Raw genomic sequence first — 24,609 nt, forward strand, 5'->3', positions numbered from 1 at the left:
AATCACCTTTTGTTCATTCGCTTGCTTCTATAACTTTTGATGACTCTTTGGACTTTGGAGGGCCCTCTTTTACCTCCCCATTCGGCCGATTGTACCGAATTCATAAATTCTCTTCTGAGTAAACTGCAAAAATTGCCCCTGTGGAATTTCTAAGACGTGTATCACGATCGAGTACTTTAAAATTCATTGTTTTGCTTCAAAAAAGAGTTTGATTATCACTTCAGTTATACAGGATTAAACCAAGGTTAAGGTATTCACACCATTATTAATTAAAAGATATAGAGTCAAAAGACTTGTAGAAAATTAAACTTTGGCTAGATGAACTTTAGTTAATTGAAATAAGCATATATATATATATATATATATAAAAGGGGAAATACTTGGGGGTAAGCATATATAAATTGTTGCCTAATTTCTCACTTGTAGTTGAACCAAATCGATCTTGCGACATAGTTTATAGCACAATAAGTTGCACACAAATATTTACTTCTAGAGTGAAGCAATCGTCAACAATGAAACCCTGCAATTCATCATGTTCAATGAATTCCAATTGTCCCCAACTCCTATTCGAAGATGTAAACCATTCATTCACTGCAACAAGGAAACCATTTATCAATATTAATATTACAATTACAAATAAATTCTTCTAATTCATCCATCTTTGTTTGTACAATTAACCGACATGCATTTTGCAAGATCAAACATAGTTTATGCTTTTTTTAAAATTATTAGGGTTTTCAAGAATATCATATTTTTTGAAATATCTAGTTATAGATGAAAATATAAGTAATCAATTAGAAAGGAAAAAAAAAACACATAAATGGTTTACAAACAAGTGCAACTGTGGAGGTATATACAACTTACAGTTTTCAGTGTTGTAGCGAGCATCAGAATTGGACCCGCCTTTTACACTCACGATAAACCGTACCTTCACTTTTGTATGAGCATCAAAATGTTTGGCACTAACACATGTCAAAAACATTGACATTGCACGACCTTTTGAACTCTGATATCCATTTGGGTATAGCCTCATCTTCCTGAATTGGAAGAAGATAAACTCAAAATAAGAATATGAAGACAAGTAAACTTGACGAAAAAAATTGAAAGAGAACTATACCAATCGAGACTTCTTATGGTGAATTCTTCAGAAAACCAAGGATCATTTCCCAATTTAGAGAACCCTTGAATCTTCCATTCACGTTTTTGTGGCGATTTTGTAGGTCTATGCAGAGTTACACTCTCAGTGACTCGTTGTTGTCTTTTGCAGACAAATACTTCAGCCCCAAGAACCAAGGTGTCATGAACGAGATATCCATTTGATTGATCTCTCAGTTTTTTCTTAGAGATTAATTTGGGAAATCCCCACTTAAACTTTGTTTCATTGAAACTTACTGGCCAAGTTCATAAAAGAGAAAGCGTTAGAAAGCATAGAGCCGAAAATAAGAAATAAATTTGTTCGTGTATACCTCGATAACACAGATATTTGTCTGAGATCTGATTGTAGAGAAAGATGGTGAAGATCGCATCAATTTCCCAATCTACGGGTAATGAGCTAGTGTCGGCCATGGCTAGGTATACGGAAACATGATTGCCTTTATCTTGGCTCTCGTTCCCATCGGGATAGATTATGAGTCTCCTGAACAAATGCACCATTATGAAAAAATGCTTCACACATCACATATATTTATTGAGTTGAAATTAACAACTTCATCCAATATCATTATTATTATCATTACTTTATTTTTATTTTTTAAATTTATGACGAAAAGGTGAAGAGTCGGACCAATATGGGACGAGTTGGACTAATATAGAAACTTTGGGCAAACTTCAAGATCGAGCTTTTGTCTAACCGGGTCATCGTGCTTCATTTACACTCGTCACACAACTAACACAATTCATAAAATCATAGGGTTTGCACCAAAGGCAAAATAGTATTTATTTATTTTATTAATTGTTATGACCGTTGCCTATAGTACTAAATATGCACGAAACGAGACTTAAAGGTTTCAGTAAAACGACATACCATTTGTAATCTCCGGATTCGAATACTCTTGTTTCGTACTTTTCAATTCCATACTCGGAAAGTAAGGAAAATGATTCGATTTTGGTTAGGAAGTGAGGCGAAACGTGTCTTGTTTCCGCGGCAAATTCTGGAAAAAGGAAAACAATGCAAACACATAAAAATTTGATACGCGAATTCGTATAAACATAAATAAAAACTACATAGTGTATATTTTGGTAGCAAACCATTGTCGCCATCTGGCATTTTTGGCGAAGAAGAGTCGTCTTGATCGGCCGTTGAACATGGAACGGCGTCTTGATCGGCCGTTGAACATTGAACGGGGTTTATTATTAGTGCATTGTAGTAGTCGATTGAGTTGCACCAAATCCATCTTGAAACAGATTTTAAGCTTCTTATTAAAACATGTTTTTCCTTCGGAGATTCGTTGAGTAACAAACCCAGGCAATAACCTATACAAAGTCCCGCCGAAGAAACCACCATCGCTTTCTTCATTTTTGTCGCAATATGTTAAAGTAGCCCTAAAACCCTAATACGTACAGACACCAAAAACCCCAATAGTCACAAAATAAAATACCCTAGAATTTCCATATTATAAATTTGTCTTTTAAGTTTTAATACTTTGTAGGGTCAGGGCAGCCGGTTGGGCATCTAGTATTTTTTATTTTTTTTTTTTATTTTTTTTTTAATTTTTATTTTGAGTAAGGGCATCTAGACCTAGTATTCAATACCACCATATTAATTTTTGATACAATTTTGATATTAAAAAATAATTCCGATATTTCCTATTATTTTGAGATTTTCATGAAATAATTATTGGGATTATTTTGTAGACCCCTCATTTTCAAATTATATAGAACTAACTACCAAGTGGATTACACTCTAGGGGAAATCCCCCTCATTTCGAAAATATTTTGACATATCCCCTGGGCTACCCTGAAGTTCCTATAATACCCTTCTAAAATCAGTTTTAAACCCTAGCCACTCACGGTCTCTCTCTTCTTCTCTCCCAAATTCAAAATCCCGTCTCCACAAACCTCCCACCTGCGAAATTGCTTCCCGGAGCCATAACTCTCTCTCCGGTGGTCGAAATTCGATGGTTTAACTACCATTGGATTCCTCTCGTCGAGCTCTTTCTTTTGGTGGCGATTTCATTCAGTTTCAAGCGCTGATTTGTTTCTGCAATTTTTTTTTTCATTCGAGGACGGTGGTCTTGCCGGAGCTTTATTTTATGTTCCACCCGTCGAAATTTGACGGGTCGCCCACCGTTGGATTCCTCTCGTCGGAATCTATATTTTGATGGTAATTTCGTTTATTTTTATGTTTTCAGATTTCTATATTTTTTTGCATTTGTGGGCGCGCGGAACCGTTGGTGGTTATTAGCGGCGTCTAGGGTTTTGGTAGGAGGTGAGGGGGGTGAGAAATCTGTAGCATTTCCCAGCAATAACCTCTCTTTCTATCTCTCGATCTATTAGTATTTGTTGATTTTTGAGTGTTTTGATGTTTTTCTTCAAATTTTGTTGATTTGCACTAAAGTAATTTCTTTTTGTTTTGATTTGGCAATTGCAGCTTAATGAAGGCCATTGATCCTTTCCTTGAAAGTGTCAATTAGTTTTTTTTTGAAGTTACATCTGATCTATTCAACAGACTGTATACATTACTATAGTAACATGTAGTTACATATGCGTATATTTGTGTATTTTCGATTTGTATTTTATTGGTTCTGATGTGATTTATAATAAAAATATTTAAATTTGTAATTTTTGTTGGGGTTTATGAATTTATTTTGTATAAGTCAGTATTCGTGCGTGTATACAATTGATCGACTAAAAATATGGGGAAAAAAAACGAACATAACTATAAATTACTATAGGTACCATAGTTTTACATGTAGTTATTTTCAGAACTGTAAACATATTGTTTTGAAAATTATAAAAATAAAAAAAAAATAATAAAAATTTTTTTTTTTTTTTAATTTAAAAAAAAATTAAAAAAAAAAAATAAAAAAAAAATATATATATATATATATATATATATATATATATATATATATATATATATATATATATATATATATATATAACAAACAGATTTATAAAAAAAAAAGAAAAGAAAATAATAATAAATAAATCAGCGAAAATGATAAATGCAGGACCATAAATGCTGAATGTAGTTTGGCCGAAAATTGAACATAAGGGTAGTATGGTACTTTCGCTTCTCCAGGGGGTATGTCAAAGGATGATTTGGGCTTGGGTTTATCCCTAGTTTATTTGGTGGCTAGGGGTATGTAAAATAACCCATAATTATTTTATGTTATAATTTGCATATTGTATATTGTTAATAACTAATAAGTGGGACTATATTAGTTTTTATTTAACTTAATTATCCGACAAAAACACAATATATTTGAAATTTCCGAGAATTACCGTTTAATTCCGAAGAATTTGAGTAAATTTTCAATAATTTGTCGCAATTGTGATTCTTTTGTAATTTCCGATTTTCCGATAATACCAAAATTTCCATAATCGGAAAATAATGTTGATTTCCGAAGATTTCGGAATTGGATGAGAAAGTTCTATTTGATTTCTGAAAAAAAAATTCTCGAAAGGCTAGTTTTCGATCTTATCCATCCCACTTTCACTCCTAATTAAAACCATATCTGAAGAAAAATATCTAATTTTTTTTTCTAACTATAGGAGTCCAGATGTAATTTGACCTAACCTCTTGGAAGGTATGTGTCATTTGCGCAAAAAAATTAACTAATAAGCTATGTAGCATGAATACGAAAACGGCATATCTAAAATTATAGGATACATGTAAAAATTAAAATTATATATATATAAATTTATTGTTTAAATTTAATTTAACTAAAAGAAAATCTATATTTTCAAAAAATTAAATTATGGGTAAATTACAACCGTAGCTATGAGGTAAAATATATTTATGAAAAAACCCTATTTTGTACATAATTACATCAACCCCTTGATATTAGTAAATTTCTTACATTTAACACCCTTTTGTAGGGGTGTATGTAAGAAATATACAAACTACAGAGGTCTGAATATAATTTCTAACAATATGGGGTCTTTTCGTAAATTAACATTTTGCCTCAAGGAGGAGGCTGTAATTTACCCAATTAATTAAATTAATAGAATAAAAAAAGTGCAGCCATGAATAAAGAAAGCGGTGAGCGCATAAACATAGGGGATGCGGTGTTTGCGTAGGACCAGTTTTGAGTGAGGAAAAAAAGGAGAGAAACAAATTTTGTTTATAAAGGAAATAATAATTCAACGCAATTTGGTAATCTGAAAAATTTAATAAAGAGATTTGTTTTTTTCTGTTAGGAGTTTTTTCTCTTTTACGGTGACGGAATAATTCGCTCTCGCGCTCTCCCGTTGCCGTTTCGTCGCCCTGAATGCCTCACCAGTGTTCAGGGTACTCTCTCTCTCTCTCTAAAACTCTTTCTCTCTCTAACTCTCTCTCTCTCTCATGTTCATCTGGCATGACGAATTTATCTTTTTTTATTTAGCATGTGGAAAATGTGCGTTGTTATTTATACTTTTTTTTTGCAATTTTTTTTTCGTGAAATGGATTTAGCTAATTATTATGTAATGTGAACTCGGTTCGATTCCATATTTTGATTAATGAATCGGAGTTATTTTTTTGTTGTTGGCAGCATTCCAATGGATGCTTATGATCCATTTTTTGTTGTGTTATTCGGGTTTTTTGAAAAAGATATTAAATTATTAGTTCGATAATTTAATATTTCGCTAAAGCAATAGATTTTCGCTAGTACCGACTGTATTAATTTAAAGAGGTTTATCTGCAGTTGCATTTTGTGGATTGAATCTCTTATTTTACGATTTTGCATCTCCTATTTGATCGATTGGATTATTTGTTGCTATCCTATATTTCATCGATATTATTAAATGAAGAACGATTAACGATGATGGGAATGACATATTTTTTGAGGTAAAATGCATCGTGTTAGATAAGCGCAACTTCATTCTATACGCCTCGAAAATCTCGTGCATTCTATACGCCTCGAAAATCTCGTGTAATCAATCAAAGATGATGATATTCTCGTAATTCCATTAGTTCATCAACGAACGATTTTTTTTTTCTTGTGCAGTCCATTCTGGTAATTTTGAAGCAGAGGAGCGAGGGTCTAATAATAAGACGGTAGGCCTCGTCGATATATTTTAATTCAGAAATTCAGTTTCTACCGACATGTGTAATGAACGATGAATGTAGTGTTTGATGTTTTGCAGGTGTACGGAGATTAGCACCATGGTTCTATTCGTTGATCTTTGCAGCCTTTTTTATGCGAATTTCAAGTAAGAATCACATTTATGGGATATTCTTTGATGCCAATTCATCCGATTCTTTAAATTGTTTTGTGAATTTTGGTTGCAGTTATATGATGTCTAATCTCCTCGAGAAGACTAACACTCAAGAAACCCCGTAAAGAAAAAAAAAAGAAAAAAAAAAGAAGCATATTCACTTAGCATGTATAACACCCGTACTCTGGTGCACGCGTCTCTTGAACGAGAAGATGGCTGTAGCCGTTGATCAATTAGGTCATGGGTTCAAGCCATTCGCCCGCCCGCCACGATGCAAGCTCCCCTCCTTCACTCAACTCGATGAACACAAAATGCTCGACTTCACTCAACAATCCAAGCTCCCGCCGCAATCTCTAGAACATTCCGGAAACAACAACAACACCAACAACATTCACAAGAGCTTCTCCACCCCATGCCTCTCCCGCTCTTCCCAAGCCAAAAAGGACGAACACGACCACTACGAGACGAAATCGAGAAAAATCGAAATCATAGTCGGGCGCTCCGCCCCGAGGGTGCGTGCTCTTGTGGTGGAAGTCGCCATCGCCATGGCCGCCGGTGCGGACCCCGAGCCGGCCTCGAGCGGGCTCGGTGGGGCCTACTTCCTCCGGGCCCAAAACGGGGACACTATAGCCGTGGCTAAGCCGATAGACGAGGAGCCGCTTGCCTTCAACAACCCTAAGGGCTTAGCTGGACGTAACTTCGGCCAGCCTGGCATGAAGTGCTCGATTCGAATAGGCGAAACGGGCCTACGCGAATCGGCCGCGTATTTCCTAGACCACGATAATTTCGCCGGCGTACCTCCAACCGCACTCGTTAGATTCTCCCACGTGAAATTCAATTTAAATAATAATAATAACAGTTCAGGTTCGGAGTCGGGTTCGGTTTACAAGGTCGCCTCCCTTCAGCGGTTCGTCAAGCACGACTCCGATGCGGGCGATTTGGGCCCTTCGAGCTTTTCGGTCACCTCCGTGCACCACATAGGTATACTTGACGTGCGGCTGATGAATCTCGATAGGCATGCGGGGAATATTCTCGTGAGGCAGGGTGTAGGGAGTTACGGTGGGGGCACGGCCGAGCTGGTGCCGATCGATCACGGGTTTTGCTTGCCTGAGTCGCTCGAAGATCCGTATTTCGAGTGGCTGCATTGGCCTCAAGCTTCGATTCCGTTTTCGGAATCAGAAGTTGATTACATATTGTGTCTTGATCCTTTTAAAGATGCCGAGCTGTTGAGGAGCGAGCTCCCTTCGTTAGGGGAGCCCTCCGTTAGGGTTCTCGTACTATGCACGATTTTTTTGAAGGAAGCAACTTCGTACGGGTTGTGCCTTGCCGACATAGGCGAAATGATGACTAGGGAATTTCACGGGGGAGAAGAAAATTGGAGTACGTTGGAGAGTTTGTGCAACAACGCCAAGGCGGCGTTCTTGAAAAACGACGATAGTGACAACGAGACTCAGCTTGTGGAAGTTGAGGACGAAATGTTCCAATTCGATGACGACCTTACAAATCAAGAAACTACGGAAAACTCCCCCACGAAAGGTAAGCCGTCAAAAATCCCGAGATATTCTTCGATGAGCGTGTTGGACGGTTCGGGAGCGGGAGCTTCTCCGTTGAGTAAGAACGAGAAATGTTTGATTAACGATTGCGCTACGAAGACATTATCGGATAATAATAATAATAATAATAATAATAATAATAATAATAATAATAATTGTGTTGATGAAGACGATGACGGTATGAAGGGAGGTGGAATGATGAGGAGTATGAGTTACTCGATTCAAAATTACAGTCGAGACGGTCAATGCGTTTGTCTAGGGGAAATGAACGAGGAGGAGTGGCGGTTGTTCTTGGAGAATTTCGAGAAGCTTTTGCCAGAGGCCTTTGAGGAACGGAAATCGATGGGCTTGTCGAAGCAGAGGCTGGGATCTTCGTGTGAGTTTTGAAAAAAAATGCAATTAATAATTAAAATTTGCATTAAAATTTCGAATAAAAACTGTGTATACACACATTAACTAACTCTTCTAGATGATTTGCATAGGATGTAGATTATAAAAAATAAAAAAAAAATAAAAAAAAAAAGTAGTAGGGGAGGAAAAGAGATAGGCTTAAGAAAAGCCATCCTTTCACTAGTAGTCTTTGTAGATGATTTTTTTTTTATTTTTTATTACATTTTGCATTTTCTACAATGTGGTATTTTTTCTCTGTTGTTTTAAGACAATTTTTTTATGTTGTTTTTGGACTGCACAAACTGTATAGTACTGTGGATATTTATATTTTGGAAAATTTGTAATTATTGTACTGTAAAGCAAATTGTGAGAAGTAATGTTTGGATTCGTTTTGGGAGTTATTTTCATTTTATTTTAGGGAAATATATTTTCAGGGAATAAGCTCTAATGTTTGTTTATAATACAAGAGGAAAAATGTATTTTAGAATAATAATTTTAATTTTAAGGCATATAAATCATCATCAAGAGAAGAAGATTCGTAAATTTGAGGCATATAAATCATCATCAAGAAACCATCGAAAATGTGAAGTTGTTCGTTCCCAATCAACTCGATTTTGGGTAGATACTATAAAGAGAGGCATAACTAGGATTTTCAACATTGGAGGAAATCATATAAGTGGTTATTATGGGCATTTAAGTCATTTCATCCTAAAGCTAACGGTGTTAAATTTGAGTGCTGAAGATGTGAAGTTGTTCGTTCCCAATCAACTCGATTTTGGGGAGATACTATAACGAGAGGCATAACTAGGATTTTCAAAATTGGAGGAAATCATCTTAGTGATTAGTATGGGCATTTAAGTCGTTTCACACCTAAAGCTAACGGTGTTAAATTTAACTAACGAACAATTGACGTAAACCCAGTATCGACACACAATCGAGCAAGTACAAGGGGCAAAGCGATAGATATTGAAAGTATAAGGGGGTAAAATATATAAAAAATAATTTCACCAAATATCCAAAACTTATAAATGTGGATGCAAATAATCGATTCCCCAAATTAAAATATAAATCACACAAAAAAAAAATAACCAGCGAAAAAAGTCAAACCGAAAATGGCGACGCAAATCCACCACCACCACCAACTCCCTTACGCCACCTTCAGCGTGGTCTTCCACGCCGACGTAGTCCACACCACCGTGACACACGATCCCGCCACCGTCTCGAAATGGATCGAACACATCACCTCCCTGTACGGCCACCTCCCCCTGATCGTCGGACTCGACATCGAGTGGCTCCCGAACACCACGCGCGGCCAGCAAAACCCCGCCGCCACGCTCCAGCTCTGCGTCGGCCGCTGCTGCCTCGTCTACCAGCTCATCCACTCGCCGTACCTGCCGATCCAGCTCACCCGATTCCTCTCGTTCTCCCGCCACACGTTCGTCGGAGTGGAGGTGAAATCCGATCTGGAGAAACTCGAGCGGGACTACAAAATTGGGTACAACGCGAGGGCGGTGGATCTGAGGGGTGTGGCGGCGGAGGTGTACCGGAGGAAGGATCTGAAGTGCGCCGGATTGAAGGGGCTAGCGAAAATTGTGATCGGAAAAGAGATGGATAAACCTAAATCGGTGACGATGAGTAATTGGGATAATCGGTGGCTCACGGCGGATCAAATCAAGTATGCTTGTGTTGATGCTTTTGTTAGCTTTGAAATTGGCAGGGTTTTGAATGCTTGTGCTTTTGTGTAAATATTATTATCGGAGATTTTTTGTTAATATATTTATTTTTTAATTATTATTATTATTATTATTAAGGAATTGATTATTTTTTTGTGTGTTAATTTTCAACAATTATCAATTTCTTATTTTTCATCAATATATCACAAATCTTAATAAATAAAGAGAGAAATTCGATTTGTTAAATCTAAACCTATATATTTGAATTATAACATAATATGTAAAATTTAAAAAAATTAATGTTAAATTTTACTATGTTAATGTACTATATTTTCTTATTATGTATTAAATTGATTTTTTATTTTCACTTTCGAAATAATAGATGCACGGGGAAAAAATGCTAATAATAATAATAATAATAATAATAATATTTTTTTGGCGCAAAGGTCAATATAATTTTTTATACGTACATGAATACAATATTTTAATATTAATTTAATTGTAAAATTTAAAAAAATTTACAAAATTGACCCATATTCCTAGAATACTAATTTCCTAACCTAATTAGAAGTGATTAACATCTATCCAAAATAAGACATATTCCTTTTAGAACTCTAATTACCCAAACCTAAAATTTTGTTTATAAATAGATCTTCCCCTCCACAAAGTATTGCATACTTATCGAGCTTTTTTTTTTTTTTTTTTTTTCATAGAAACTTGTGGCTACTTCAAATCAATTATGACAATGAACGTAAAGATCGAAGAATTCAAACTCCCTTTCAATACCCACAAACTATACAATGTCATTATCGACGACAAGGAGGTGATCGAAACCCTAGTTACCCACGACCCAACCATGGTCTGCATGTGGATCAACAATACCGAGATCCTAAACCGGCCCCGTCTCCACCGCCTACTCGTGGGCCTCGACACCGAGTGGCGCTCGATCGTCGTCGAAGGCCGCGTTCAAACTGTGTCCGTACTTCAATTATGCGTGGGCAAATCCTGCCTCGTTTACCAAATCCTCCACGCCGAAGAAATTCCTCATGACTTAGTAAGTTTTCTCGAAAACCCCGATTACACGTTCGTTGGAGTTGGAGTTAATAAAGATGTAGAGAAGCTGTTGGGCGATTACGATCTCAAGGTGACGAAGGTTCGTGACCTGCGCACATGGGCTGCGAAAGAGCTCGAGGCGAAGGAACTTCGTTATGCTGGGTTGAAAACATTGGTCAATCTAGTTGTTGGAAAAGATATGGAGAAGCCGAAGAGAATTACGATGAGTCGGTGGGATAATCGTGTGCTTTCACGTGGTCAGGTTTCGTATGCTTGTCTCGATGCTTATTTCTCGTTCGAGATCGCGAGGCTATTGAGTTCGTGGTATTAGATATCGACCATGAGTTTTAAGGGACTGTTTAGATTTGATTAGTTTTTAGTATAGTAGATTACATAGTGATTATCTTTATAATTAGATTTTCTGTGTTTTCAATATTCTCTTTATAATTAGATTCTATGTTTTTTCAGTATTCTCTTTATAATTAGATTTCATGTTTTTTCAGTGCTCTTTATAATTAGATTCTAATTACTGCTAATGTAGTTTTCTGAATCGACAAAAAAAAAAAAAAAAAAAAAAAAACTCTCATTAAATCGAATGGGATTTTTCATGTTTGGACAATTAAAAAAAAAAAATTTATTAAAATTAAATAAAAAAAGAATTGCGTAAAAATCGACGTTTTAGGCTACAATTTCATCCTTCTCCATGTGGCCGTAAATCGAAGCCAAGCATCCATAAACAGATTCTGCTTGTGCCAATGTCTTGTCTCCAGCCACAAACGATTCGATTCTCTTATCAACTTCGATCCAACTACAACCCGGGTTTTTTCTCAACCCCATTTCTTTCATCTTGAATCGAACCCCACGCGCCCCCTCCCAGTTCTTGTTCGCAGCATACATCTTTTCAAGAACAACGTAAGTCGAAGAAGCTTCCGGAACCTTCTCGATAAGGAGCTTCGCAATTCTCTCCCCTAAATCAATTTCGCCGTGCAAACTGCATGCGGAAAATAATGTGCTCAACAATTCAACATCCCCTTCAGTATCGGAATTACTCTGCAGAATCTCGTGTGCTTCGTGCAACTTTCCAGCACGCCCCAAAAGATCGATCAGACACGAGTACTCTGCAGTGGTGGGCCGTATTTTATAATCATTCACCATTGAGTTGAAGTATTTTCTTCCCTCATCAACCAATCCCGCGTGGCTGCAAGCAGAAATCACCGCAAGAAAGGTGACTCTATCCGGTCTGATATGTCTCTGGAGCATTTCGTCGAACAGTTTCGTTGCTTCGAACGCTTGCCCGTGAGAACCGTAGGCAACCATCATTGAAGTCCACGAAACTAAATCTTTTGTGGGCAGCTGATTAAATACAGCCTCGGCTTCTTTCACCGCACCGCATTTGGCGTACATATCGAGAAGTGCTCCCATTACCACTTCGTTGGAATTCAACTTAGCCTCGATTACGTGCTTGTGGAACTCTCTGCCTCTCTCCAAGGCAGCCAATTGGGAACAAGCTGCTAAAGTACTGGTAAGGGTAATTGCGTCGGGTTTTACATTCGCTGCTCTCATTTCGTCGTATACGCCGAGTGCTTCAAAGTAACACCCTGCAGATACGTAACCAGAAATCACCACATTCCAAGAAACTACATTCGATTTCGGCATTGTTTTGAAGACCCTTTCAGCTACTTCAACACTCCCACACTTGAAATAGAAATCGACTAGGGCACTTTCGACGAAGATGTCACTGAATACGTTGTTTCTTATGATGTAACCGTGCACGAATCTTCCGTGATGCAATTGTGCCGATTTTGCACAAGCCACTAGCAATGTGCTTATGGTTGTCGAACTTGGTGCCACTTTATCTTTATTCATCCTAGCTAATAGTTCAATGCACGACAAGCTGTCCCCAATCTGACAGTAACCTCCGATCATCGAATTCCAAGAAACCAAGCTCTTGTTCTCGATTTCGTCAAAAACCTCCTTAGCCCTCTCTAAGCAGCCACATTTTCCGTACAGATCAACAAGGGTAGCGCTAACATAAGCATCCATCACAAGCCCGTTTCTCACTATTTCGTCATGAATTCTCTTCCCTCTCTCCAAATCCAGCAGCCTTGCGCACGACGAGACCGACGTTGTATACGAAACCGAGTCGGGCCTCAGCCCAGCGCTCCCCATTTTCTCAAAGTACTCCAAGGCCTTCTCCCACTGCCCACTTTGATAGTAGCAAGAAATCACATTGTTCCAACACGCCAAGTCTCGTTCCGGCATTTCGTCGAACACCTTCACAGCTGAAGCGAAAAGACCACACTTTGCATACACGCCGATCAAAGAGCTCGCAATCACAATATCAGACAGAAACCCATCTTTCATCAAATGGGTATGAATCTTTTCCCCATAGTCCACTCTCTTCAGCCCGCCGCACGCCTTCAACAAACTCGGATACGTGTAGCTGTCGGGTTTCAAATAAGGGAACTGCAGCAAACTATCGTAGAGCAACAGAGCCGCAGAAAACATTCGATTCTTTGCGTACGCCGACAATAACCCGTTCCATAACGTGATGTCTAATGGGTTGTCTACATTTCGGAAAACTGAGTGCGCAGATTGATATGCGTCGCACGAGAAGTATAAATTGATGAGGTTTTTGGACAATGCTATGTTGTTCTGTAGGCCGAGAGAGATTGATTTTTGATGAAGTGATTGAATTTGTTTCAGCGATTTTGTGTTTGCGCAGGATTTTGAGAGAGAAAATAGTCTTGTTGCGATGTTGTCCATATGCAGGAGAAACTTTTCTAGGAGGGGAAAATTAGCTGAAGAAAAATCGAATGGGAAACTAATGCAAATGATCCATATTTCAAGGACCCCAGTCTAAATAGTCTTTTTTTTTTTTTGTTTACTCTTGTCGTGTGGTGAAAATTGAAACGAAATATCCGAATTTCGTCGATTAGACGTGACCACAGTTGCGAGTTGAAAATATATTGACTTGTCATCGGCTAGGAGAATTGGCACTTCATTAAACGACCGATTCCGCGGTCCCGACTGATTCACCGATTTTCTTTAAGAATAAAAACAAAAAATAGAAACTAATGTTTTGAAAAGTTGGTTCAACGGTTTAATCTTTAGTTATACGATATTTTTCGCTTACATCGACGGTTAGAACTGCGAGTTTTCGGTTTGAGGGTATCTAAACAACAACCGACTAGTATTTCACGGGTCGAACAGGCCCGTGGTTATCTCTACTAGCTATTTGGGTGTGAAATTTTCTTTTTTTAGAAATAATATTTTTCACTCCAAAATCTGATGTGTCTTTTCTTTTCCATTTTCTTGGGGTTTGGAACTGGAATACGTACGAGATTCTGATTTTTTATTTATTTTAAGGGTAAATAGCATTAAACCACCTAAACTTTTTAAGTTTTTGCGGATCACCACCTGAACAATTTTTTTTTGCACGAGTTCACCTGTACTCAATTAATTGTGCCACTTTGCCATTTTTTGCCCGTTTTCAGGTCAAAATGACCGGTTCTGAACCCACTCGCGTTGCACATGCGAACTCCAAGGGTATTGTTGTCTTTTCCTTGTAAAAAACTCTAATTACTTCAATTTTCCCTCAATTTCCATGTTATCTCCATTATTTTCCCTCCAATTTTCTCTTTTTTTCTCCTTTATTTCTTTAATTTGTCTCTCATTCTCCCCTTTAATTCATTTCTCTATTCCGCAAAGAACATTGTATTTCCTCTCTTCTTATTCTTTTCTTTGGCGGTGCTATAGTTAGCTATCGCCGCCCTCTGTCGATGCCGCCTCACTCCATAGGAGGAACCAACAAAGGATTAGCCTACGACGGTGGCTGCTGCAACAACCATCAGCCCAACCACCCCCGGTGGTAGTTCCCAATCGCCGCTCCGCGACGACGCTGCCTCATGACTCCATAGGAGAAACCGAAAGAGGATTAGCATGCGGCTGCTGCAACAACCACCACCAGCCCAACCACTGTCGCACCGGAGAAAGCAAACACGAAGGTAATAAGCCTATCGTTGCTCTAATCACAATCCCCACACTGCTTCACCCAATTCCGCCCCTTCACCACTTGAATTTGGCAGCAAGTCCATCCCTTCATGACTTGAATTTAACGGCAAGTCCATCCCCTGCATATGACGCCGTTTCAATTTCTGTTTTTGGGTGGATAGGTGTATGGGTGGGTTTTGGTAGGGGGTAGGGTCTGAAAGTGCTTTTGTTTTGGGTTTAATTATTTTATGAAAAATTATCCAACAATAATTTATTTTCTCATTTCTTCTGATTACCAAATCGAACTAAAGGAATTGAAATTACTTTGATTTCATTTTCTTCTGAACCAAACAGCCATGTGATTTTGGAAATACTGTGATTTCATTTTTCCTAACAAAAGATAAGGGTGGATGATATAAAATGTGTGAGAATATGTGAATGTTAATGGGAATTGGGGCTGAGTATTTTAGGAATGGAAAAGACATGAATATCCTTGTATTTATCATGTGAAACGCACGTGGGGTGACTACCGGTCATTTTGACCTGGAAACTGGTAAAAAAGGGCAAAGTGACATAATTAATTGAGTACAGATGAATTACTGCAAATTTTTTTTATTCAGGTGGTGATGTGCAAAAACTGAAAAAGTTCAGGTGGTTTAATGCTATTTACCCTTATTTTAATTAACTCCAAGAATTCCAAAAAATATCGAAGATTACACATATAGTATCGTTTTTTTAATTACATTTTATATTATAAGTGAATACAAAAATTTATATTATAAGTGAATACAAAAATCGGATTCCAATTTCCTCCGGTTCTTATAAAAAATATTCCAATTTTTTGAACAAGTGTTTTCATTCAAATTTCTGAAATCACGATTTGTGATTTTTTTAATTATTTTTAAATGAAATTAGAATTAGCTTCACTTATTTTTTTTTTCCAAAAATACTCGGAATCGTCCGATTCCCACTCATATTTGCACCACTACTCTAATTCCATGGGCCCCATTATCTTTGACACACACACACACCTTGATGGTGCAAGACCCTACTACATTTGACCGTCGGAGAGCTTACCGGAAGTCGGATCTAGGGCCGACTGCAGTTGAAACAATGAACGGAAAATAAATAGTAAGAGCGAATTTGAGAAAAAAATGAGTATTATTCCTTGTTTTATTTTGCAAACAAAACCCCCTAATAGAGTTTCTTACACTTGTTTAAATATGAATTTTATGGATGTATCTTTCCAATTTAACGAATTATATATTTGTAAAAGTTTTATGCTGATTTTACTACGATCGTCCCCAATTTATATATTTCCCTTATCTTTATCATCAAACTCGTCCTTCTAACGGCTTATTGGTCAGCTCGCCACCTACCCCGTTTATTCCTTCTCAGTTCTCACGCAGCTCGAACCATAGCCAACATCCGCCTTGTGCGAACTATTCGTTCGTGAGCCTCGTACTATTGGGCTCTTCTTAAGCGACCTTCTAGCCCATTTTCGTTAAAACCCTTACTTGGTGGGCCCCACATCACACACGCACATTGTTTTGTTTGCTTTTAGCTGTCAACGTTGAAAACAAAGGAATACATATATAGTTTATTGCTTGTCTGAGTCAGCAAAACGTACACCAATAACAAATTGTACAGACAAACTACACTCTACAACATTTTCATCAAGCTCCTCTGCCCCCCTGCTGCAGTTTTTCACCCCCTCAATTCGGTATGCATGTAATATGTAAACACACGTGTATGTATTTTTTTTTTTTTTGGTTACTCTTGTCTGATTTGATGATTTGTTTCTTGGTGAAGGTGGTCTTTTTTAGTTCTTGAAATTGATCTTCTCACTGATGATATTATAATTAATGATTTGATTGTTCTGGAAATATTATAGTTGATATAGTTTGTGAACTGCACATTTGATTCATTTGATTCTTGATGATCATACTTCTATGTAACACGGACACGGAAACAGCAATACGGGAAAATGGGGAAACATACACGGAAAACGACATGTCCCAAAAATGGGGATACAAGAATCTGGGGGAACGTGTAAATATTAAAAGTATAGGAGTATATTTATAAATATGCTATATAAACATGTAAGTTTTTATTTATATATATAATTTTTTTTTTTATATATTTTGTTACAAATATATTCAAATAAATATTATAATCAACTATCAATCTGCAGTTGATCATTAAATTATGTAAATAATTTGTGAAGCAGCAAAAATATTTGAAAATTTGCTATTCAAGCATGTTTCTAACTTTTCAGAAATTACAAAATGACCCATAAGTTGTCCGGCAAGTATCCTCGAATGTCGAACACGAAACGTGTCAAAAATGCTTATACGTTAAGAAGTTAAAGTTTTCGTGCTATATAGTCATAGTTGTATTCAAACTCAAATTTTACAACGCTAATCAAGATTCCCATGATAGAGAATATTCGATTTAAAGTTATTCTAGCTTCCATTACTCATTTTTGTTTCATAATTTTTCATTATGTGTCTCTCTTTTTTAATCACTCAATTATCCTAGTGCCAGATTCCGAAATGGACGGAGGTGATTCGAGTCGAAACATTCTATCGCGGTACAAAATTGAAAAGAGACTCGGTATCGGGACATTTGGTAAAGTGAAATTAGCTGTTCATTCATTGACCGGGATTAAGGTTGCAATTAAGATACTCGATCGCCGTTCAATCAATAATTGTGAAGCAGAAAAAGGTACAACGGTCATTTTTTTAAAATTAAATTTAAAAAAATTTAAATTAAATTTCGGTTATTTCAGTTAATATTTTCAGTAATTTTTAAATTAATGACATCTTTTATTGTTCGTGTTGTTTCAGTGAGAAGAGAGATCAATATAATGAGACGACTTTCCCATCCGAACGTAGTTCGCCTGTTTGAGGTTATCGAAACACCGTCAAAGGTTTACGTGGTCATGGAGTATTTAAATTCCGGCGAATTATTTTATTATCTTATCGATAACGGAGGTCGACTAGACGACGATGAATCTCGCCGCCTTTTTCAACAAGTATATATATTTATATATATAATCCAACACTACTAATGAATCGAATTTTGTTACACAAAATTTAGTTTCTGATTCAATTTTTTAAATTGCGATTTAGATAATCGCAGGCGTCGAATATTGCCATCGACACTTGGTTGTTCACCGTGACCTCAAGCCAGAAAATCTACTCATGGACTCGGAAAATAATGTCAAAATCGCCGATTTTGGTTTAGGAAATATTACGCGTGACGGGCATTTTCTTAAAACATGCTGCGGAAGCCCAAATTATGCTGCTCCTGAGGTCTAATAACACATAAATTTTTAAATATTTATTAGCATATATAAATTTCGATCTAAACAAAAATTTTATATTTTCGGTAGCTTCTAAGCAGAAAACTGTACGCGGGTCCCGAGGTCGACGTGTGGAGTTGCGGCGTGATCTTATACGCGCTTCTGTGTGGAAGGCTTCCCTTTGATGATGATAATCTCCCTAGTTTATATTCTAAAATAAAAGTGATTAGAAAATTAAATAATGTCGATTTATCCAGCTAATTTTAACTTCATCTCGTTTAAGTAGTAATTTTTTTTAATTTTTTTCGGGGAGAGTAGATTGGAGTATATTCTATTCCGAATCATTTGTCGGAAAATGCACGTGATTTAATTTCAAGAATACTTGTGGTTGATCCGATGAAACGTATATCGATTCCCGAAATACGTAGTCATCCATGGTTCCGGAAGAATCTTCCGCCGTACATTGCCATTTCATCACTTGGTGGTTTTAGTACAAGAGATAATAAGGTAAGTACAAATTTCATGCTACACTTATCGAAAAGTTTTCCGACATATTTTGCACGTAGATATAATTGTTTCGACTTCTGCTCGTAACATGTACAAGTTTATTTATTTACGTACATTCCTCGATTTTATTTTATTTTATGCAAAAAAAAAAAAGATCGATGTTGAGGCCGTGAAAAAAATGGTGGAAATGGGATTTGATGCCCGTGAAGTCGTTGGATCAGTTCAGAATCGTCTGCAAAACGAGGTGGCGAAGCTTTTTCACTATATTTAATTTCATTTTTCTCATTTATAATTAATTAATTAATTATTCCTAAATCGAATATTATCTTTTCGGTAATCCAGGCTACAGTTACGTACTCTATCTTACGCCATGCCCGCTCTCAACGCCATGTCGATGCGTATGGTTGTAATCGAGAAACTCAAGTAAACTATTATTATTATTATTTTATTTATATAAATACGGTAATTACGGGGAAAAAATATTCGCTAAGCCGATTTTCCGATTCTCCGAATACATGCAGGAACACATGGATAATGTTCAGACATGTACACAATCAATTTGTCCTGATCACCAGAACAATAATTGGACACTCGGCTTTAAGGTAATAAATGTCGCAAGATTCGATTTTTTTTTTGTCGGTTTTCTTTTTATTTATTTATTCGATCTCGATATTCAGTCGCAGGCATCGCCACATCAGACAATGTTGGATGTTCTAAATATTTTCCACAGCTTGAATGTAAGATGGAAGAGAATAGATAACTATAATTTGAAATGCCTGTGGTTACCTCTCAGATCTAACGACGCCATCAAGTTCGAAATTCAGGTGATCGAGTCGTACTTTCTTTTTATTTATATTCGTTTCAAATATCAACTGTCGTGATTTTTTAAATCAATTTTATTTTCTCAGCTCTACAAAGCAACCGAAGAATTCTACGTAGTGGACTTGCAACAACTAAGCGGATCTCCGTTTCTCTTCCTTAATATATGCGCATCTTTTCGCGCTCTTGTGGTGTAGTATTAATTAAACTATTAATACCCTACAATTATCTCTCCTAGTACCGATTTAACGATTTAAGGATGTATCGAAAAAAACTAAATGTATAAACGTAAACTCTCGTTTTATTCGAATCTTCAATGTCTTGTATAACTATTAAAAAAAAAAAATTAATTGTCTCGTCCGGCATTTAAAATTATCGCAAAAAATGTACATCATACCGCAGCAACTGCACAATTTTCCCAATTACCGTATTTTGAACTGAAGTTACCTCCTCCCGTTGTCTTCGCAAATTCGTGAAATACTTCCCGAGCACAAAAATCCCACGCTCGAGCCATTTCTTTAATTGATACCGGCTCGGATATTTTCTTAATCGATAAACCGAAGTTCGACTTCGCCTTCTTCCACATACATTCATCACTGCACATCAAAAGATTCGGTACGCATCAAATTAATAATTTGTATCTTTCGAGATTAATGTAAAAAAAAAACGACGGATAAATGTTGTTTAAATTTCTCACCCACAACCAATAGGCATCGATTCCGATACAGTAGGAGACGAGTTGGGATAATCAGCAGTCACAATCAAATCCAGAAGCAGATGAGGAATATTCCTCGAGAATCCAACGGGAGTATACGAAAACCTAACGTGGGCCCCACCTTCGTCGCCCGCGTTCTTCACATCCACCACCATTTCAATAAGCGTTTGATGGATCTCGTTTTTCTCTTCCATCAGCACATCCATAACAAGCTATATAATTAAAACACGCATTAATTATATTCGATTTCGAATCGAGAATATTCTTTTTTTTTGCAAGAAGAATATTCAATAATAATTGCTTATTAATTAATAGTAAAAGATTACCTCTTTTCGCTGTCGCTTTATCATCCTATTCTCGCTCGAGAAAAATCCCGTTTCGTTCGGCATTTCATTTGATGCCACGCCATCCAGTTTACGCTTCATCTTCGAGTACTCCGTGCAAGTTTTATCAACAAGTCTCGAATTCCCATTGACGAAATTGCTGATGTCATCGCCCAAGTCGTGGAAAATGACTTTCATCGGTTGACCAAGAACAAGTTGTCCGCCTATAGCGTCGTTTAAAGCGACGACTCCTTTTATTTCAGACAATGCAGCAGTCAACGCTCCGGTCGAAACCGACTTCAGCTACAACATGCAATTGAAATGAAAAATTTCGATAAAAACCACGTAAAAAAATTTCATACCGAAAAAAAGAAAAAGAAAAAAAAAACGAACCACGTCGATTAAGTGCTTCATCGGTTCTTTTTCATCGCGGCGCGATTCTTTTTCCTCGGATAGGCAAGTAGATTCTCTCTCGACGCATTTTGACTTCGCTAACCCTAATGCCTCAGTAGTAATATCAAGCTTGGTTATATTATTATTGTTATTATTATTATTATTATTAATAATATTATTATTATTATTTGGCAATGGCGGCTCGACTACCGGCGTAGGAGAGACGTCGGGAAATTTGCTGCTCTCCTCAACGGAAAACGGACTCTTTCCCGAATCTGCCATTAACGGAGTACTCAGGGGAGAAGGAATCGCAAGTGGCGACGAGCACGTCGAAGGGGTTGCGGAAATCGAGAGCTTCGACGAACTCTGCGAATTCTGAGGAGAAACGGTTTTTTGATTCAACCCCACGAAACGCCTCAGCTGCTGCATCGGCTGCTTCGTCTTCATTCTCGCGGCCGACGAAGATAAATCTTGCTGCATGTTCGTCGCGCCGACGGAGTAATCCAACGAGTTGCACATGTTCCTCATGGCAATCTTCTGTGAAGCAATCGCCAAATTATTATTATTATTATTGCTGCTGTTGTTGTTGTTCGAAGAATGGAGCATCTTGGAAAGATTATTCCCGTGTGGGGCCCACATCTGAGGAGGAGCGGACCTCATCGGGCTGTACTGAACCGAGTTGACCATCGTCGACGACGAGGGATTCAGAATCGGGGTTTCCGGGTTAAGTCTTTGCTGCATGTGGGGGGTTGCTTCGGGGAACCAAGCTCTAGCCGTGTTGATAAACTTTACGCACCGGCTGATGTAATTACACACCTTTTCCTTCGGCAAACGTGAAATGTCCAACCTCGTACAATGTAGGAATTTAATCATTCTTTGCGAGGATTCTTTCGCGTACTGCCCTTTGCTGAGTTGCTCCGTCGTGGTTGCGTGGCGGATCGCTTCTGTTGATTTGTGGTATATCTTGGTCACCTCGGCTAAATAGTGCTCTTTCATCTGAAGAATCTGCGGTGGAATATTCCAAAGAATTTTTTATTTTTTTTTATTTTTATAAATGGCCGATCGAATAAATCGAGTTAGGTTAAAAAAGTCGAATGCGAAAATAATCGAAAATTATATATATGTATATATATAGATACCTTGTGGCATGCTTGATCTACCCAATCAACGGTATTTGTTGACATCATCTGAGGAGTCGATTCGGGTACTGCTTTGGAAGACAATAAAAAAATATATCAAGAAGAAAACGTTAATGAATATTCGGGAGAAATTAGTGTACCGATAGAAAAATGACGAAAAAACGAGAAACCTACAATCGAACTGAATAGGATCATTATTACTCTGAAAATAATTAAACACCAGTCTCGAATTTTATTTATTGACAGCTGGCGCTGAATCAACTATCCGAAGCATTTGTTGCACTCGAAAAAAAAACTAACGTAATTTCTATTACCGTTTTGATCTTTCTTTAGTTCGAAAGAATCGATTTTTTTCTTAAAGAAGCAACATGTAAATAAATTTGCATACATGATATAACTTTAGTTTCTCAAAAAAAAAAAAAAAAAAGGGAAAAACGAAATACGTACCTTGGAAAGGGGTAAGACGGGCGTTTTGCGAATGATTTCCAAGCTTCAATTGATCATTCATCGTAAAATTCTGAGGAAGATGAAAACCACTTTGTCTATCCAAACTTTTCAGAAACGTCGTTTGGTTATTATTGTGCTGAAGAACATTATACGTTTCTTGATGATGATGCTTCACCATCGGAGAAACCTAGTTATTCCAAAAAAAAATTAATTAATTAAATTAAGAAATTTCTTGTGTACAATATAAGAATTAACTGCGTCGCAAGATATTTCAAAAAACCGAACGAGAGAGAAGACGTTTAAATACAACTACTGCAGAATTATATATTATACCTGCACTTGCTTATGTTGTTGTCTAGCGTAAGACGGATAATTATTATTCGACTGCATCGGTAATTGAAATATATTCTGTCCTCGATTTTGCAATAGTTGATGCTGCTGCTGCTGCTGGTGTAAATCCGAAACCGCGTTTGCCGAACTCTGATTATGCGAGAATCCTTGTAAATTATTACTAGTTCCTATATTCTGTCTGCCTGAACTATGATTAGGGTTTTCTGTAAACATTACGAAAAATATATTCGTGATCATTTACGAAATATAATCTAACATCACGAAATATATTCGTGATCATTTACGAAATATAATCTAGCATCACGAAAAAGATTTTTGTGATCATCTACGAAATGTAATCTAACATCACGAAAAAAAAATCGGGTATAATAGTTACCTAAATTACGGCGCACCGAGTGCTGCTGCCACATGTTAGGATTAATGTTCGTCTGTAAACGATAAATCGCAAACTTAAAATCAATAAATTCTCAATCTTATTAATCAATAAATTAAATAATTATTGCAACTAAAGTATATATACACAAAGGAAGCAACTTACTGTATTTGCAGGAAAGGGCTTATTCTGTTGATTAGGGTTAGGATTACTCAGACTAGATGAAGGCAGAGAAACTCCTTCTTCTTTAACTATTCTGCACGTGGTTAATTTTCAGTTCAATTATCTCATCATAGATAATTATTAATTAATAGATTTTGAAAAAAAAAATGAGATAAAATCAAGAAATTTCACATAGTAATACTTTTATTTTACGCATAAAATAAATTACAAAAAAAAAAAGGATATACCTAATTGCATGCAATGTTACTGTACCAAAACCCTAGAACTCAAAACGAACAAAATCAAGATGCAAAAAGTTGGGATTTTTTTTTCAATTTTTTTAATTTAAATAAGAAATAATTGAGAAAAAATATTAATAAAAAAAAACCCTTCTGGAAAAATCAGGACTTTTTTACCAGGATATGAATTTTAGACCTAATCCGATTATTAAAAAAAAAAAAAAAAAAAACAATAAAAAGAAAAGAGAGAGTATACAGAAACAAAGATTAAAATTAATTACCCAAAATCGGCAGAATTATCAGGCAAGAGGTGTGTAATCCATTCTTGAATATCTGAAAATTCTTGTTTTCCTTTATCCATATCAGATCATCAAACTTTATTTAATTTTTTTATTTAATTTTTCTCTCTCAACCCACAAAAGATTCGATCTTAATTTCCAGTGGAGTTTACAATATTATAATAAGAGAAGAGAGAAAAAAGAAAAGTTCAGAGTAACGGAAAGAAAGCCAAGGAGCAGAAAGAAAAATATATATGGTATTTAATTTCTTGGATATACTATTAATTAAAGAATCTGAATTTTAATATATTGGGGTAATGTATTGAGAGACCGAGGAGAAAAATGGCCATGGTTTTAAGTATGGAAAGTTGAAAACGGACGCGTTAAAGTATTGGGGCTATGGTTTCAAATCGGGCCGGGCCGGGCCCGGAGAAGAAAAAACTTTTTTTTGTTTTGTTTTTGTTTTTTTTTTTTTTTTTTTTTTTTTCTGTTTAGTAAAAAGTTGATTCCAATAAAAAAAATATATAGGAA

The 24,609-nt window shown here is 36.6% G+C and overlaps 7 protein-coding genes across 9 annotated transcripts; 4 read left to right on the forward strand and 3 right to left on the reverse strand.

Annotated features, from left to right (window-relative positions):
* Positions 1 to 413: 413 nt before the first annotated feature.
* On the reverse strand, positions 414 to 2,561 carry LOC105949309 (MATH domain and coiled-coil domain-containing protein At3g58410-like). Its single transcript, XM_088824423.1, has 6 exons — positions 2,248 to 2,561; positions 2,024 to 2,150; positions 1,467 to 1,636; positions 1,118 to 1,391; positions 865 to 1,037; positions 414 to 591 (listed from the first exon to the last, which is right to left on the reverse strand). The coding sequence occupies exons 1-6, from the start codon at positions 2,513 to 2,515 to the stop codon at positions 455 to 457; spliced, it is 1,149 nt and encodes a 382-aa protein (XP_088680549.1). The 5' UTR covers positions 2,516 to 2,561; the 3' UTR covers positions 414 to 454.
* Positions 2,562 to 5,303: 2,742 nt separating this feature from the next.
* Positions 5,304 to 8,693, forward strand: LOC105949441 (phosphatidylinositol 4-kinase gamma 8). The gene is made up of 4 exons (XM_012972751.2): positions 5,304 to 5,455; positions 6,153 to 6,202; positions 6,292 to 6,357; positions 6,437 to 8,693. The coding sequence occupies exon 4, from the start codon at positions 6,576 to 6,578 to the stop codon at positions 8,301 to 8,303; it is 1,728 nt and encodes a 575-aa protein (XP_012828205.2). The 5' UTR covers positions 5,304 to 5,455; positions 6,153 to 6,202; positions 6,292 to 6,357; positions 6,437 to 6,575; the 3' UTR covers positions 8,304 to 8,693.
* Positions 8,694 to 8,768: 75 nt separating this feature from the next.
* LOC105949298 (uncharacterized) lies at positions 8,769 to 10,120 on the forward strand. Its single transcript, XM_012972586.2, has one exon. It carries the CDS (start codon positions 9,419 to 9,421, stop codon positions 10,049 to 10,051), a length of 633 nt encoding a protein of 210 aa, XP_012828040.2. The 5' UTR covers positions 8,769 to 9,418; the 3' UTR covers positions 10,052 to 10,120.
* Positions 10,121 to 10,724: 604 nt separating this feature from the next.
* LOC105949316 (3'-5' exonuclease) lies at positions 10,725 to 11,363 on the forward strand. The gene has a single exon (XM_012972604.2). It carries the CDS (start codon positions 10,725 to 10,727, stop codon positions 11,361 to 11,363), a length of 639 nt encoding a protein of 212 aa, XP_012828058.2.
* Positions 11,364 to 11,596: 233 nt separating this feature from the next.
* On the reverse strand, positions 11,597 to 13,861 carry LOC105949424 (Tetratricopeptide repeat (TPR)-like superfamily protein). Its single transcript, XM_012972734.2, has one exon. The coding sequence runs from the start codon at positions 13,796 to 13,798 to the stop codon at positions 11,711 to 11,713; it is 2,088 nt and encodes a 695-aa protein (XP_012828188.2). The 5' UTR covers positions 13,799 to 13,861; the 3' UTR covers positions 11,597 to 11,710.
* Positions 13,862 to 16,643: 2,782 nt separating this feature from the next.
* On the forward strand, positions 16,644 to 20,027 carry LOC105949261 (SNF1-related protein kinase catalytic subunit alpha KIN10-like). Of its 2 annotated transcripts, none has more exons than XM_088824255.1 (11): positions 16,644 to 16,748; positions 17,573 to 17,752; positions 17,875 to 18,062; positions 18,160 to 18,342; positions 18,423 to 18,554; positions 18,651 to 18,839; positions 18,994 to 19,083; positions 19,182 to 19,262; positions 19,361 to 19,441; positions 19,517 to 19,663; positions 19,748 to 20,027. In XM_088824255.1, the coding sequence occupies exons 2-11, from the start codon at positions 17,581 to 17,583 to the stop codon at positions 19,853 to 19,855; spliced, it is 1,371 nt and encodes a 456-aa protein (XP_088680381.1). In that variant the 5' UTR covers positions 16,644 to 16,748; positions 17,573 to 17,580; the 3' UTR covers positions 19,856 to 20,027. The 2 variants fall into 2 exon arrangements, with proteins under 2 accessions (XP_088680381.1, XP_088680380.1); XM_088824254.1 differs by having other exon boundaries at positions 16,657 to 16,748; positions 17,567 to 17,752.
* Positions 19,942 to 24,403, reverse strand: LOC105949317 (uncharacterized). 2 transcript variants are annotated; one of them, XM_088824253.1, is made up of 10 exons: positions 24,082 to 24,403; positions 23,565 to 23,655; positions 23,403 to 23,454; positions 23,009 to 23,229; positions 22,676 to 22,862; positions 22,229 to 22,296; positions 21,090 to 22,094; positions 20,700 to 20,999; positions 20,356 to 20,585; positions 19,942 to 20,254 (listed from the first exon to the last, which is right to left on the reverse strand). In XM_088824253.1, the coding sequence occupies exons 1-10, from the start codon at positions 24,159 to 24,161 to the stop codon at positions 20,050 to 20,052; spliced, it is 2,439 nt and encodes an 812-aa protein (XP_088680379.1). In that variant the 5' UTR covers positions 24,162 to 24,403; the 3' UTR covers positions 19,942 to 20,049. The 2 variants fall into 2 exon arrangements, with proteins under 2 accessions (XP_088680379.1, XP_088680378.1); XM_088824252.1 differs by having other exon boundaries at positions 22,229 to 22,299.
* Between the last annotated feature and the right edge of the window lie 206 nt (positions 24,404 to 24,609).

The sequence above is a fragment of the Erythranthe guttata genome, chromosome 10 (assembly GCF_056151865.1).
Source record: "Erythranthe guttata isolate IM_541 chromosome 10, IM_541, whole genome shotgun sequence".
NCBI lineage: Eukaryota > Viridiplantae > Streptophyta > Magnoliopsida > Lamiales > Phrymaceae > Erythranthe > Erythranthe guttata.

What these genes read in the sequence shown, in the direction of transcription:
- LOC105949261 (XM_088824255.1), top strand. Translation starts at nt 17,581, where the DNA reads ATGGACGGAGGTGATTCGAGTCGAAACATTCTATCGCGGTACAAAATT. An exon ending in AGAATCGTCTGCAAAACGAG is followed by an intron (nt 19,084 to 19,181) that starts GTGGCGAAGCTT and finishes TCGGTAATCCAG; the next exon opens with GCTACAGTTACGTACTCTAT. An exon ending in CCATCAAGTTCGAAATTCAG is followed by an intron (nt 19,664 to 19,747) that starts GTGATCGAGTCG and finishes TTATTTTCTCAG; the next exon opens with CTCTACAAAGCAACCGAAGA.
- LOC105949317 (XM_088824252.1), bottom strand. Translation starts at nt 24,161, where the DNA reads ATGGATAAAGGAAAACAAGAATTTTCAGATATTCAAGAATGGATTACA. An exon ending in CCGTCTTACCCCTTTCCAAG is followed by an intron (nt 22,300 to 22,675) that starts GTACGTATTTCG and finishes TGTCTTCCAAAG; the next exon opens with CAGTACCCGAATCGACTCCT. An exon ending in TAGATCAAGCATGCCACAAG is followed by an intron (nt 22,095 to 22,228) that starts GTATCTATATAT and finishes ATTCCACCGCAG; the next exon opens with ATTCTTCAGATGAAAGAGCA.
- LOC105949424 (XM_012972734.2), bottom strand. Translation starts at nt 13,798, where the DNA reads ATGGACAACATCGCAACAAGACTATTTTCTCTCTCAAAATCCTGCGCA.
- LOC105949316 (XM_012972604.2), top strand. Translation starts at nt 10,725, where the DNA reads ATGAACGTAAAGATCGAAGAATTCAAACTCCCTTTCAATACCCACAAA.
- LOC105949298 (XM_012972586.2), top strand. Translation starts at nt 9,419, where the DNA reads ATGGCGACGCAAATCCACCACCACCACCAACTCCCTTACGCCACCTTC.
- LOC105949441 (XM_012972751.2), top strand. Translation starts at nt 6,576, where the DNA reads ATGGCTGTAGCCGTTGATCAATTAGGTCATGGGTTCAAGCCATTCGCC.
- LOC105949309 (XM_088824423.1), bottom strand. Translation starts at nt 2,515, where the DNA reads ATGAAGAAAGCGATGGTGGTTTCTTCGGCGGGACTTTGTATAGGTTAT. An exon ending in GAATCCGGAGATTACAAATG is followed by an intron (nt 1,637 to 2,023) that starts GTATGTCGTTTT and finishes GCATTTGTTCAG; the next exon opens with GAGACTCATAATCTATCCCG. An exon ending in TCGCTACAACACTGAAAACT is followed by an intron (nt 592 to 864) that starts GTAAGTTGTATA and finishes TCCTTGTTGCAG; the next exon opens with TGAATGAATGGTTTACATCT.